This window comes from Ursus americanus, chromosome 34 (assembly GCF_024610735.1).
Source record: "Ursus americanus isolate L20-20 chromosome 34, mUrsAme1.1.p, whole genome shotgun sequence".
NCBI classification, from domain to species: Eukaryota; Metazoa; Chordata; class Mammalia; order Carnivora; family Ursidae; genus Ursus; species Ursus americanus.
In genome coordinates this window covers 10031825-10044584 of record NC_142160.1, presented here as the reverse complement: position 1 = coordinate 10044584, position 12760 = coordinate 10031825, and the positions used below count along the sequence as shown (strand labels likewise).

At 38.7% G+C, this 12760-nt stretch overlaps 1 protein-coding gene across 2 annotated transcripts in view; it reads right to left on the bottom strand.

Moving 5' to 3' along the window:
- The window catches only part of LOC123776436 (zinc-regulated GTPase metalloprotein activator 1B), a 51182-nt gene extending 46033 nt beyond the window's left edge, over nucleotides 1–5149 (bottom strand). For both annotated transcript variants that reach the window (XM_045772396.2, XM_045772397.2), the window contains exons 1-2: nucleotides 4894–5149; nucleotides 1174–1260 (exon numbers count right to left, since the gene is read on the bottom strand). In XM_045772396.2, coding sequence (XP_045628352.1) covers nucleotides 1174–1260; nucleotides 4894–5047 — 241 coding nt within the window. In that variant the 5' untranslated portion in view covers nucleotides 5048–5149. The remainder of the gene's footprint in view (nucleotides 1–1173; nucleotides 1261–4893) is intronic.
- Nucleotides 5150–12760: the final 7611 nt, after the last annotated feature.

Below are 12760 nucleotides of genomic sequence, written 5' to 3'. Positions count from 1 at the left end.
TCATACAAGAATGATTTTAAATATCTTACTTTTCCTCCAATAAATATACCAAAGCCAAGGAAGAGTTCTAAATATCCAGGAAAGCAAATGGCCACAAAAGAAAATTGAATAATTCTTCATATATGTATTTTTTGATTATATTTCAGTTAGGCAAAGATAAAGAGCTCGGAATGCAACTGCTACAGAATTCAGGGTATAGAGCATATGAATAAAATGCAAAGGAAATATTGCAAATAAATCTCTTATATAAATTATATAAATGATCCAGAAGGTATGAAGAAAAATAGTAATAAAAAATAATAAATGTGATCAGTGTCCAACAGATCAGTTAATAAGAAGCTGGAGTACAAGACAATGATTTTAAAAATCTTAGTATTTTTATTTTAATAGGACTTTTCACTTTAGTTTATTAAAATGAGAAATCAAGTTTAACAGGTTCTCCCTTCTCGTACATAAAATCTAGCTCCTTTATTCATTTACAACTGAGAAAATAGTATGCTTTAAGGAATAGCTCAACATAAAACATATTTTTTGGCTAAAAGTGAGCTACAGTTAAAATTCACACTTAAGAAAAACTTCTAAAAGTAATCAAAGAATTGTGTCTAACACTACTGTATAGATTTTCTTTAAGCACAGTTCAATATTAAAAACAAAAAAAAATGGAATTTTAAATGCATGTATTTCCACAGACAACTGCAAATGCTTGAGATGGAAACAATGTTTAACTTCTTTAAATCTTCAGTTTTAAATGCTTTGCAAACAATAAACATCCAACACGGTAAACTTGTAAAAACTGAAGCATTTTAAAGAATTTTTCAAAAGTTACAAGTGAACAATATAGTCAGTACAAAAGTACATAGAAAGTGCCTGAAAGAACTTTCTCTCGTATGTTTATAGATTTTTACTTCTGGATTTATTTCATGTAAAAACTTAATTCTATTGCTGTGAATTCCAAAGTTACATAAAATTTTATAAAACCTATTTAATTTCAGTATCTCAAATCTGTACAAAATAAAGCTTGAAAAGGAATTAATTTTCCCAAGACTATCCGCATCAACGTGTTCACATTATAATACATTGTATTTTCATTTTTAAATATGGACTATCAGGTCGCCAGGGGAATAAGCTATCCTGTAAATTCCTACAGCATGGCATTCACTGAACTTTACTTACCTTCCCCAAATTCGTTTAAAATAACTGCTACTCTTTTACTATGTTGTTCTGTCAAAATATAGTTCAGAAGTGTTGTCTTCCCAGCACCTATAAAACATATTTGTTTTAAATAACAACATCCAAGGCTAATTTTAAAGGCACACACACAAAAACAGAATCCCAATGTTTTTAAAAATTTGTGTGCTATTTTAAAAATATTATTTAACTATGGTATAGAAGATTCTAGAGGAAAAGATTAAAGTATCCTCTACAAACTATTAAAAAACTTTTATGTGGACATAAACTCTAATAAACATTTACAAATACGCCTACAACTTGGATCACAGCTTTCTTCAACCTCATATAGCAAAAATACGCCTTCTCTACAATTTATAATATAATTAATATAAAGACATCTAAATTTTCTATTAAGAAATTATTGAAATAATGAGTTCCAGGGAATAAAGTACTCACATACTTTATTTATTTAAATGTAAAGTAAATTAAATTTACTTTATTTAAATTACTTGTGTACTTTATTTAAAATATTTAGACACTTTCACATGATGACAATGTTTCTTAGCCAAGAATACATGGTTTACTTCCCTAAAACTTACACATAAAGCCCTATCTTTTATTTCAACATTCATCATTAACCAGACACAAATTCAAGTACTTCAGTACTTAAAGTAACCTATAAGAAAATACGTGTATATATACAGTTGACCCTCGAACAACTAACTGTGTGGGTTGTAGGTCCAATTTTATGTGGATTTTTTTCTGTAAATATAGTACAGTACTGTATTTTCTCCCCCTTATGATTTTCTTCATAACATTTTCTTTTCTCTAGCATACTTTATTGTAAGAACACAGTATGTAATACATATAACATACAAAATATGTGTTAATCGACTATTTATATCACCAGTAAAACTTCTGATCAACAGTAGACTATTAGTTGAGTTTTGGGGGAGTCCAAAGTTACTGTGCAGGAAGTTGGCACCCCTAACCCCCACACTGCTCAAGGGTCAACTGTATCTGTCTACCTATCTATAAAACACACACAAAAAGGGAGAACAGATGTAGAAAATGTTAACAATATACAGAATATTCAGTACTAGGAAGATAAATTCATAAAGCTACACTAACTTTATCCAGTAGGTGGCAGGTTAAACCTAGTATGTTCAGCTCAAGTAGAAGAAAAACATTTATCTTGTGAACAACTATACACATCAAAGTTCAAAGACGAAAAACAAACTGCACAGTAGTGTAGTTCAATTGTACGAGTATATCATTTATTTACTTTTCTGTTGGTGGGTATTTGGGTTATCTCCAGTGTTTTATTTTCCCAAACAGTCTGCTAAGAACTTTTATGTGTAAGCTTGTATGCAACTTCTGAAGTACATTTACAAGATTTTTAGCCTGTAACTAGGAGGGATTTAATGACCATTAGGGTATTAATATCTTCCACATTTTAAAGTCATATTCCTTTAAAGGCTGTTGAAAGGATGAAAGGCTGGTGTTTAAAAAGCTCAACATCACAAAAGTATGAAGTATAGAATGAAAGGGACAGAGCTTAAGGAGGCAGGGCGATGAGGAAACTCTTAGAACCAGTCCAAGTGTGAGACAGACCCTGAACATGAGGGCACTAGGCAGTGGCAGTGAAAATGGAAAGGCAAAGGTGGATGTAAAAGACCTTCTAATAAAATTACTAGGACTTAATAATTAACCATATTATGAAGCAGAAGACTTTAAGGCACGGTTCATTCAAAAGTCTACTATGGGCCAGATTTCAGGCTGGGCCTTGGTGAAAAGTGCACAAAACAGAGACAAACTGTCTCTACTTTCACAATGCTTACAAAGCCTACGAGAGTGGGAGATAAAAGGTAATTCAGACCAATAACGAGGCAATGACGTCACAGGACTATAGAGTGGACAGATATATAAGCACCTAAAAGGGAGGTCTAAGCAGAGGAATAACAAAAAAGTATTCCAGGGTCTAAAATACTTGGTACCCTTCATAAGTAAAAGTAGTTCAATGCGGCTGGACCACAGTTTTGAAGGCTAGAAAGACTGTCAAGAGCCAGATCACATAGGACCTTTTGATTCAAGTTTAGGAATTTGAACTACAAACCAAATGGAAATCACTGAAGGGTGTAACACAGTTGACATTTACAAGGATCATTAAGGCTAAAATACAGAGAATATATATATTAAAGGGAAGAATGACACAAGACTAGTTAGAAAACTTTTAGAATATTCCAAGTGGTTGGAATCACAGGAGCAGGAGGATTGGAGGGTAAGGTAACATACGAAGTTTTGGATCTGCTGAGTTTGAGGTGTGGGACATCAAAATAGAAACAGAGTGTGAAGTTGAAAGGATGGACAGAGGTGGGAGAAAATTTAAAAGAGAAAAGCCAGAGAAGTAGGTGGAAATTTCAGAAGAAAAACGTGATGGAAGCTGACAGAACAATGTTTCAAAAAAGAGAAAAAGGTCAAGAATAAGCAGTGAAACTAGATCCCCTATATTCAGCAACAAGGTTGTTGGCACAAGTTCTCATTCCTAAGCTTCAGAGCATTACCTCCAATGCTCTACTGGCCTAGGAATAAGAAAAATGGGAAAGGCCAAAGAAGACTGAACTACACTGTCTCAGACAAGGAATTTCCTTAACTTCTTAGAGCAGCCTCTGAATAACAGTGGGGACACACCAAAAATAAATTCCTTTACAAAATTAGTCCAGAAGAAAAAGGAGAATAAACTCAGTCTACAAAGTGAAAAAAGTTAACACCAGAGATTTCTTATTTTTATGTAAAAGGCCCTCAGGTGCACCAAGTTTGTACTTGTCTCTGGCATCATCTAGGAATGGTATTATTGACCCCAAATCGTTTCACTTTATTTGTATTTCTTAACTTTCCCCCACACTTTTAATATGGTCCTGTATTTATTCTAGCCCTTCTAGCAAAATGTAAGGCCTTAAAAAAATACTTCTCAGATTCTTTCAAGAAAGTACCTCTAGTGTAAGCCCGCAAAGTGTCCTTCAGGAAAACTGCACGGTTACACACCCATGAATTTAAGTGTCCATGTGCATTCCTGAACGTCCTCGACTTGAGAAAAAGTCTCGGAGGGTAGAGATTTTATTCTTACTTTCTCCTAGAGTGCTTCGCAAACAGACCTCAAACAAAAAAATGTTTATAGAAGTCCCCTCCTCGAATAGCTGGAAGAGGCTGGCCCGTGGAGAAGGGGGTAATCTACTAAAGAATGCCCCTTGTGGGTCTGGCATTTTATAGACAGGACACCCTTTAAAGGTAACGAACATAAAGATAGGTGTTTCCTGACCCATTTAGCAGTTAAGAAAACAAACTCAACCAGGTGACCGATATTACTTCCACTTTCCAGTAAGGTTGACGAGCTTCAGAAAGGTAAGACAACTTGTTAGAGGCCAAAGGGCTAATTAGGGGGGCGGGTCCAAGCCTCTATATGCAAACCCGAAAGTAGTTTCAAAATGCGAGGTTAACTTTCAATCTCCCTCGATAAATGTGAATCTAACGCAAAGGGTCTGGGCATCCTTTAGCCCCGAGATGAAAAACACCCAAACGGGGAGCGAGTGACCCAGCCCCTACCTCAGAGACATGTGCTGTCGCCCAGAAGGCCCAGATGCCTAAGGTGAAGAGGCACCGGCAGCCCCCAAAATCCCAGGATACCAGCGTTCACGGCATTTTCTGACCGGGATGGTTAGTTACCTAAATACCCGGTGATAATTGTGACTGGGATCTTAGCGCCGGGACCAGACTTTTCCTCCTCCTCTCTTAGCTTCGTCTCAATAGGTACCAATTCAGGACAGTCCTCCTCCGCCTGCTCCTCTTCCTCACCCGCAGTACCCAAAGCCGGTATCATCCCGGCCAAGTGCACAAGACGTCTCTCTCCCTCGGCACAGGAGACCGGACCAAAACGCCGAAACGCAGCTGCGCACGCCGAAAGCGCCACGCCGGGCGCGTTCTTGACGTCATCACGCCGCGACGTGTGGCGCCTCCAAGTCCCGCCCAGATTACCTGAGCGCCGGCTGAGGCCCGCCTCGCCTCTTAGCCACGCCCCCAGAGGAGCTGGGCACGCCCCCGAGGCGTGTTCTCTGAACATGCGCGAAGCTGGGCGGAGCTGTTAGGGCTCCAGCCCCGGTGCTGTCACTCTGTGCACCGACTGAGATCTGGGTGGTGGGAGGCTGGAGTGGGTAGCTTGACCCATAGTCCCCGTAGAGAACAGACTTTATCAATTTGACATTTTTTAGTGTCATTAAAAAACTTTTTTTAATTCATAGGGGAAAGAATGGGAAGCTGTAACACTACTATATTAATTGTAATTTTTCTACCTGAAGAAATAACCAGTGAAACTTTTCTTCTTTTTTATAACTACATATTTTACATGTATATCCAAATTTTTACAATGTACACGCATTACGTTTATTTATTTTTCTTTCTCATTTCTTATTTGGACTCGTAACCTGTATTCATTTATCATATTCTTTGGTTCATGACACTCTCATCATCAATCCATGGGTAGCTCTCCTTTATATTTATATGTTTATAATGAACTCTTCTGACCTCATCCCTAGCCCAAGAACATTACAGTAAGTTATACCTATCTACGTGGAGCCAGTACCCTGTTCCAACCCTCTGGCTCTGTCTCTCCCCTAAGATAGTAACAATTATCCTGAATTGAGTTCACATGACTGATCATTCCCTCCTTTCTTTTTAGTGTTATCAAACATGTATGTGCATAGACAATATGTTGTTGAATTTTGCTTGTCTTTGAGCTTCATAAAAAGAGTATCATACAGTATGTCATCTCCCGGGGTTATCTATATTTTCAACTCCTCCGTTGTGTTATATTCAGTTATGTGACTATACAGCAACTTCTTCATTCATTTCCTGTCAATTATTTCCAGGTTTTGCTCTATGGACAGCATTCAGCGACACTTCAGCACTGTATTATTGCCTGAACAGAAGCTGTTACAGCCCTGACCACTTTCCCTTGCACATTTCTCAGACACGTTCTTGCAGATTCCCTTACGTGGCTCTGACAGAATATTTTACTAACATCTCTTATCCCACCAAGAGCAACCTGTGCCCAGAAGGCCAGCTAAGGCAGGGTGGCTGACAAAGATTGCTGTAACAGTATATAGCCTTGGTCAGAGCAAAAAGTTTTCTACACTACCGTGGTCAAAAGTTAAAGGCACTCCAAGTGTTCATCACCCAATGAATGAATAAATAAAATGTGATACATCCATACAATGAAAAATGCTCTCACAACAAACAGGAATGAAGTACCTGTATAAGATGGTTGAACCTCAAAAGCATTATGCTGAGTGAAAGAAGGTGTTCACTTCACATGTTGGAACACCACATATCGTATGATTCCATTTATGTGAAATGTGCAGAGTAGGCAAAGCTATGGAAACAGAAAGTAGATTAGCTGTTACCAGGGACTGGGCGCTGAGAGGCGTGACTGCTCATGGGTATATTTTGGGGGTGATGAAAATGTTCTAAAATTGATTGTGGTGATGGTAGCACAACTATGTGAAAACACACACACAAAAAAACCCTGAATTGTATACTTTTTTTTTTTAATTTATTTATTTGAGAGAGAGAAAGAGAGCGTGGGGGAGGAGGGGCGGAGGGAGAGAATCTTCAAGCAGACTCCTTGCTGAGGGCAGAGCCCCACTCGGGGCTGGATCTCATGACCCATGAGATCATGACCTGAGCTGAAACCAAGAGTCAGACGCCATGAATTTTACTCCAACAGAGCTGCTATTTTTAAAAGTGTTAAAGGTTACTGTGTGCATTAAAATGTGGGGGGTGCCAGTGTGAATTTGCAGAGAAGCACTCCCCACAAGGTCTGCCTCCAGGCGTCTCAAGTCCTGGCCTTCTGAGCAGTTAAGTCCGAACCTAATTGGTGGTGATTTCTCAGCTGAGCCACACACAGGCATGACTATAAAGATTGCAGCTTAATGAATTTCTTCCTTTCCCATCTGTTTCTGTAAGACTCTTCAGCAATATATCTATCCATGAATTCTGTAGAGTTCTATTTTTTTTCTTTTATTAACTTTTTTTCAAAATTCAGCATGCATGTGTCTGAAGAGGGGAGGGTTTTGATATATTCAGATATATGGCTTGCAATCTCAGCTCTCCGTACATGTGTGTGACTGTTTTCACTTGTATCTTAACATAGGACTTTCCACTTTTATCCATTCTATTTTGAGGGAGGTTTTGTTGTTATTGAATCCCAAATACCGTTTAAAATAAGAAAAAAAAATCCTAATTATAGTATTGTAGAATCTATTGCATTTTCTAAGGTAACTTTAAAATTTCCTCAGTTTTGCCATTTTGTTTAGTTTCAGTAGCTTTGTGGCAAAACAAAAACGACAACAACAATAGTAATGTGTGGATGCCTTACCATCTGATAGGCATTGTGTTAAGCATATCAAAGGCATTACTTCCTTTAACTTGGCAAGATAAATATTATTTCTGTGCCCATTTTATAGAAACGGAAACTAAGGCTTGAAGTTAAATATCTTGCTCAAGGTCATACAATGAGTAAGTGGCAGCCCTGGGGCTCATCCCAGATTTACCGGATACTCGATCCCATGTTCACCTAAACCAGGGATCTTCAAACTTTTTCTGTAAAGAACCAGGTAGTAAATATTTTATGTTTCACAAGTCAACAGCCAAATTCAAGGATATTATGTAGGTACTTAATCATAAGAGAGAAAAAATTTCTGCAAATTTTGAAATTTGAATTTGATACAATTTTCATATGTCATGAAATACTATTCTTTTCATTCTCAGCTTGCAGGCAGTACAAAGAGAGGCAATAAGCCATTGTCCGCCAACGGCAGATCTAGCTAACATGCGCTGCCTTGTTAAGCTGTATTAAATGAAATTTTGCAAAAATAGATCAACTTTGCTATTTTTTTTTTGTTTATTTACTACTCTTTTTTTTTAAATAGCATCCTTGCTATTTTAAGCTTAGTCTGTAAATCCTTCACCATTGCAACAATGCCTTGCCCTCAAAGGGTAGGGCACCACAGTTACCACCATATTCATATTCAGAGGAAGATCTGAAGCCAAGAGGCTTAAACTATTTCTCCAAGGAAACTGATACCTGGTCTCGGAGGGACCCAATTTAGGCGGCACCTGAGTCTTCCTAATGGGAGGAACCGCCTGCATTGGAGTGGAGCAGATAAGCCCCCTGGCTGTCTGGATTCCTGCATTCCAGCAGCTCAGCTTTGAGACAGTAACCTTGCCTTAAGTCCTTTGGCACAATTCCCTGCTCCTCCCCTTTGCCTCATTTTACTCCTTAGAGCAGTTAAGAGAGAGTCGCCAGAAGAAAAAGTAAGGAGTGTAGCTATAGCCAAATCAGAGGAAAGCTAAAGATATGCCAGCTTGGTTTTGCTTTTCTTTTGTTTGTTTTTTCTTCTCTCATTTTGCAACTTCCTACAAAGGAAAGAACACATTCGTGGCCCAAAATAGCTATTGGTTTAGAGAAAAGGAAACTGAGGGTTTCAGAATTAACCCAGTTCCTCTTACCTAGCTGTGGTTGGTAAACAAACAACAAACAAAACATCCGTTAAACACTTAACATTTATTGACTTATTTGCTGGTTTTTCACTAGGTGCACATGAACTTAGTGGGAACATCTCTGAAAGGCCAGAAGCCAAAGCCTTTTTGTGACTGCTTCCGTTAGATTAGAATATCAATATTCAAACAGTGTATGCCCTCTGTTAAGATGTAAAACCACTGTAAGGACAAGAAATAATACTCTTTCCCAAAGAACCTGATGGTGGCTGGCAGGTGAAATAGGTACATTTCAGTGCTATGGGAGAGTGTGACTTTCATTTCAAAGGCTGTCAGTAGTATTATTCTAACTCCTTGTCCCAGGCTGTTAAAGCACACTGTAAGCATAAGGCTTAACTTACAGGCCAGTCACTTGTAGATCAGTTTCACTCATACACACACACAAAAGAAAACATTACTGAAAGCCAGCAAGCTGGCCACATGAGTGGTGAATTGTTGTCTCCAAAATATACTATCAGGCAAGGAATGGACATTGAGCAAAACAAAAAAAAACAAAAAAAAAGTTGTGCAACGATTTTGTTGTAATAGTTTAGGAGGCTGTCTAAATAACATCCTCTTCTCTTGTCAATGGACATTTAAAAGTGACATTTGTGGCTTTAAGTTTTACTTTCTGACTTTTACAGTTTTAGAGAAGTGGCAAAATCCACGGGCACCTACGTGTGATTTCTGCAATGTAAATAAAAGACACAGAAACAAAAATAAAATACCTCCGCTCTTCCTTCTTCTAACTATTCCTTCAACCTCAAAGAGCGTTTAAGTTGCGCTTAACCGAAATATCGTGCAACGAGCAAAACAGGTCTCCCCAGTTTCAAGCGAGTGTCTTCTGAGCGCCATAGCTCTGTCTCTCCACAAGGCACCGTGATTTCACTTAGGAGGAAAGATTCACGAATCCTTCTCAGACTGATTTACTTCTCTCTTATTATTTTCATGTTTCCGTTCTGGCCTGGAGTTCCATTGTCGACTACTCCATTTGGATTTGTATTTACAGGGCAGTACCTCTAAGGAAGGAACAGGCGAGGCTAGGCAGGGAGAGACAGGTAGGGGGGCATGGGATCAGCCTCACAAAAGTCAAAATGTGGGAGATGAAAGGAAACCAGAGATAAGGGATCAAACCAGACCATCCTGGCCTAGGTGTCAGAGGTGAGCTCTTGTTGTAACAGCTCCTTGGGACCAACCAAGAATTACCAGACTTAAAAAGGACGTAAGCCATTGAAGGTATTATCACTAGTCCTTACTCAACGGTGCTGTCAATAGACATGTTAAACAGATTGAAGTTCCTTGGTTAGCTTTCTATAAAAGACCATCCCTAAAGGCCCTCCGCGGCTACCCTGTCGCGACTGAGCCATCCAAGTGCCCCCAGAATCCTGATTTTTTTTTAAAGATTTTATTTATTTATTCGACAGAGATAGAGACAGCCAGCGAGAGAGAGGGAACACAAGCAGGGGGAGTGGGAGAGGAAGAAGCAGACTGAAGCAGACTCATAGCGGAGGAGCCTGATGTGGGGCTCGATCCCAGAACGCTGGGATCACGCCCTGAGCCGAAGGCAGATGCTTAACCGCTGTGCCACCCAGGCGCCCCAAGATTCCTGATTTTTAAGCTAGGTATGTGGCCTCCAGGATACCCACCTGGCAGCTGGGTATGGCCACGTACCAGAGTTCTGGCTAATGGAATGCAGAAATGCCATGGGGCAGCTTTGCAGAACGTAGTGTCCTTCATTCCTTCCTTCATCTTCCTGCCTGGGATGCCACAGTGGGGGCTGAAGCCCTTCTTGGTTACTGAGAAGAGGAGCCATGCACTACGGTGAAGGGCGGGGGGAGCAGGGACTTGGAAGCAGCCTGCACACTGAGCATAGCACTGAGTAGAGCTGCAGAAGAGGAAAATGAAATTTTATATTGTTTAAATTTATGTTTTTGCCACTGAGACGAATCCTCACCCGCAGAGGGGTTTATTTGTTGGTCTTTAAAATAATATCAGTAACAGCTGAATGCATCGGAATGAGAAAAAATGCAAACAGTACAGACGCATCTAAGGCAAAAATTGGCGATCTCTGACACTCCCCAAACCCTCATCCCCCCCTGCACTGATGTCACAACCTCTGTGAGCGACTTCATGATGTTGGTCTGGAAATTTTTTTTGCCTAGTACTATCCCTGCCACTGTCATAGTAATCGGTTTTCTATGCATCTGTACACATATGTGACTTTTTAATATCACAATATAACTAGGAGCATACAAATAGGCTTTGTTCTGGAACTTGCACTCTTAACATGTGCTGATTATTTTTTCTTCTCACTAGAGTTAAAACTACATGATTCGTTTTTAACCATACATGGTATTCCTTAATAGAGATATATTATTAAAGAGAGAGAGAGAGAGAGAGAGAGATTAGAACTCTTTCACCCTATCTTCGTAAGGGTCCTGGAAATTGATTAGTCACCTCTAAAACATGCTCAAAAGTAAACTGAACAAATTAGCAAGAAATACAGAGAGGTATTCTGATAAGCTAAAGCTTGTACACATGATAATAAATTTTATTCCGATTCCAGCTTGGTATTTGAGAGTTATTAGCTTCCCTCTAAATTAGTTCAGTTTATTTATGAAATATTAAGGTTTAAATTTAGAATTTCTTCTCAAAAGTTCTGGGTTACTTATAATTCATGTGATTCTTTGCATATACTGTGTTTATTTTATAACAAGCTCATGTTTTGGAGTGTGTGTTTACTATATGTAACTTTACATATATACTTTTATAATTTAATTGTAGTTTGTGAGTTTTTGGCAACAATGTACACAATACATGGCTTAAATTATTCATTTCTAAGTTGCTGTTTGCAGAAAAATTGAGTTTACCTATTGGGTCTTGATTATTGGGCTACTTTGTGCTTGGGTTATAACTTACCTTTTCAAAACCCAGAGTAATACTACTGGAAAGTGTTAGTAGATAGACTATTAGTCTATATACTTTTATATCTTGATGGTTCTTTTTTTAAGATTGATTTATTTATTTAAGAGAAAGAGAGCAAGTGAGCATGAGTGGGGAAAGGGGTAGAGAGAGAATGAGAGAAAGAATCACAAGCGGACTCTGCACTGAGCACTGAATCTGATGCGGGGATTGATCTCGGGACCTGAGATCATGACCTGAGCCTAAACCAAGAGTCGGACACTTAACCAACAGAGCCACCCAGGTGCCCCCAGAACATTTCATAAACAAAAATGGATGAAGTTAAAGAAACCATCGGGGCACCTGGGTGGCTCAGTCGGTTGAGCGTCTGACTCTTGGTTTAGGCTCAGGTCTTGAATCTCGTGGTTGTGGGATCCAGCCCCACATTGGGCTCCATGCCCAGCGGGGAGTCTGCATGTTCCTCTCCTTTTGCTCCTCCCCCCACTCTCTTTCTTATACATAAAATAAAAAATCTTTTAAAAAATGATATGTTCTAAACCAGACAAGCTAGTGATGATGACGGCAAGAGAAAGTTAGGCTTTGGCACACTTTTTTAGGCAATGATAAGTACAAAGTACATATGGAAGTGGTATTTATATAACTGTGTATAATTAATGATTACAGCATAATCAAGTTGTTAACAGGGTTTGTCTTCGAGGGAGAAGAAATAGGGAGGGTGACATGGGTGGCAGAGGCAAAGAGGAAGAAGAAGCAAGCCCTCTCCCCCAAAAGAAAAAAAAGACTCTAGAAATAGCAGGTATAAAATACAAAATTTAAAAATATATATATTTACAATATAATCCTGTTTAGATAAAATCGAATATATTTGAATATACACTGGACCCTTGAAAAATGTGGGGTATAGGGGCACCGATTCCTCATGCAGTTGAAAATCTACATATAAATTTTGACTCCCCAAAAACTTAACTACTGATAACCTGCTGACCAGAAGCCTTACCAATAGCATAAAAAGTCAATTAACACATATTTTTATTATATACTTTATTCTTACAAATAAAATAAGCTAGAAAAAAATTGT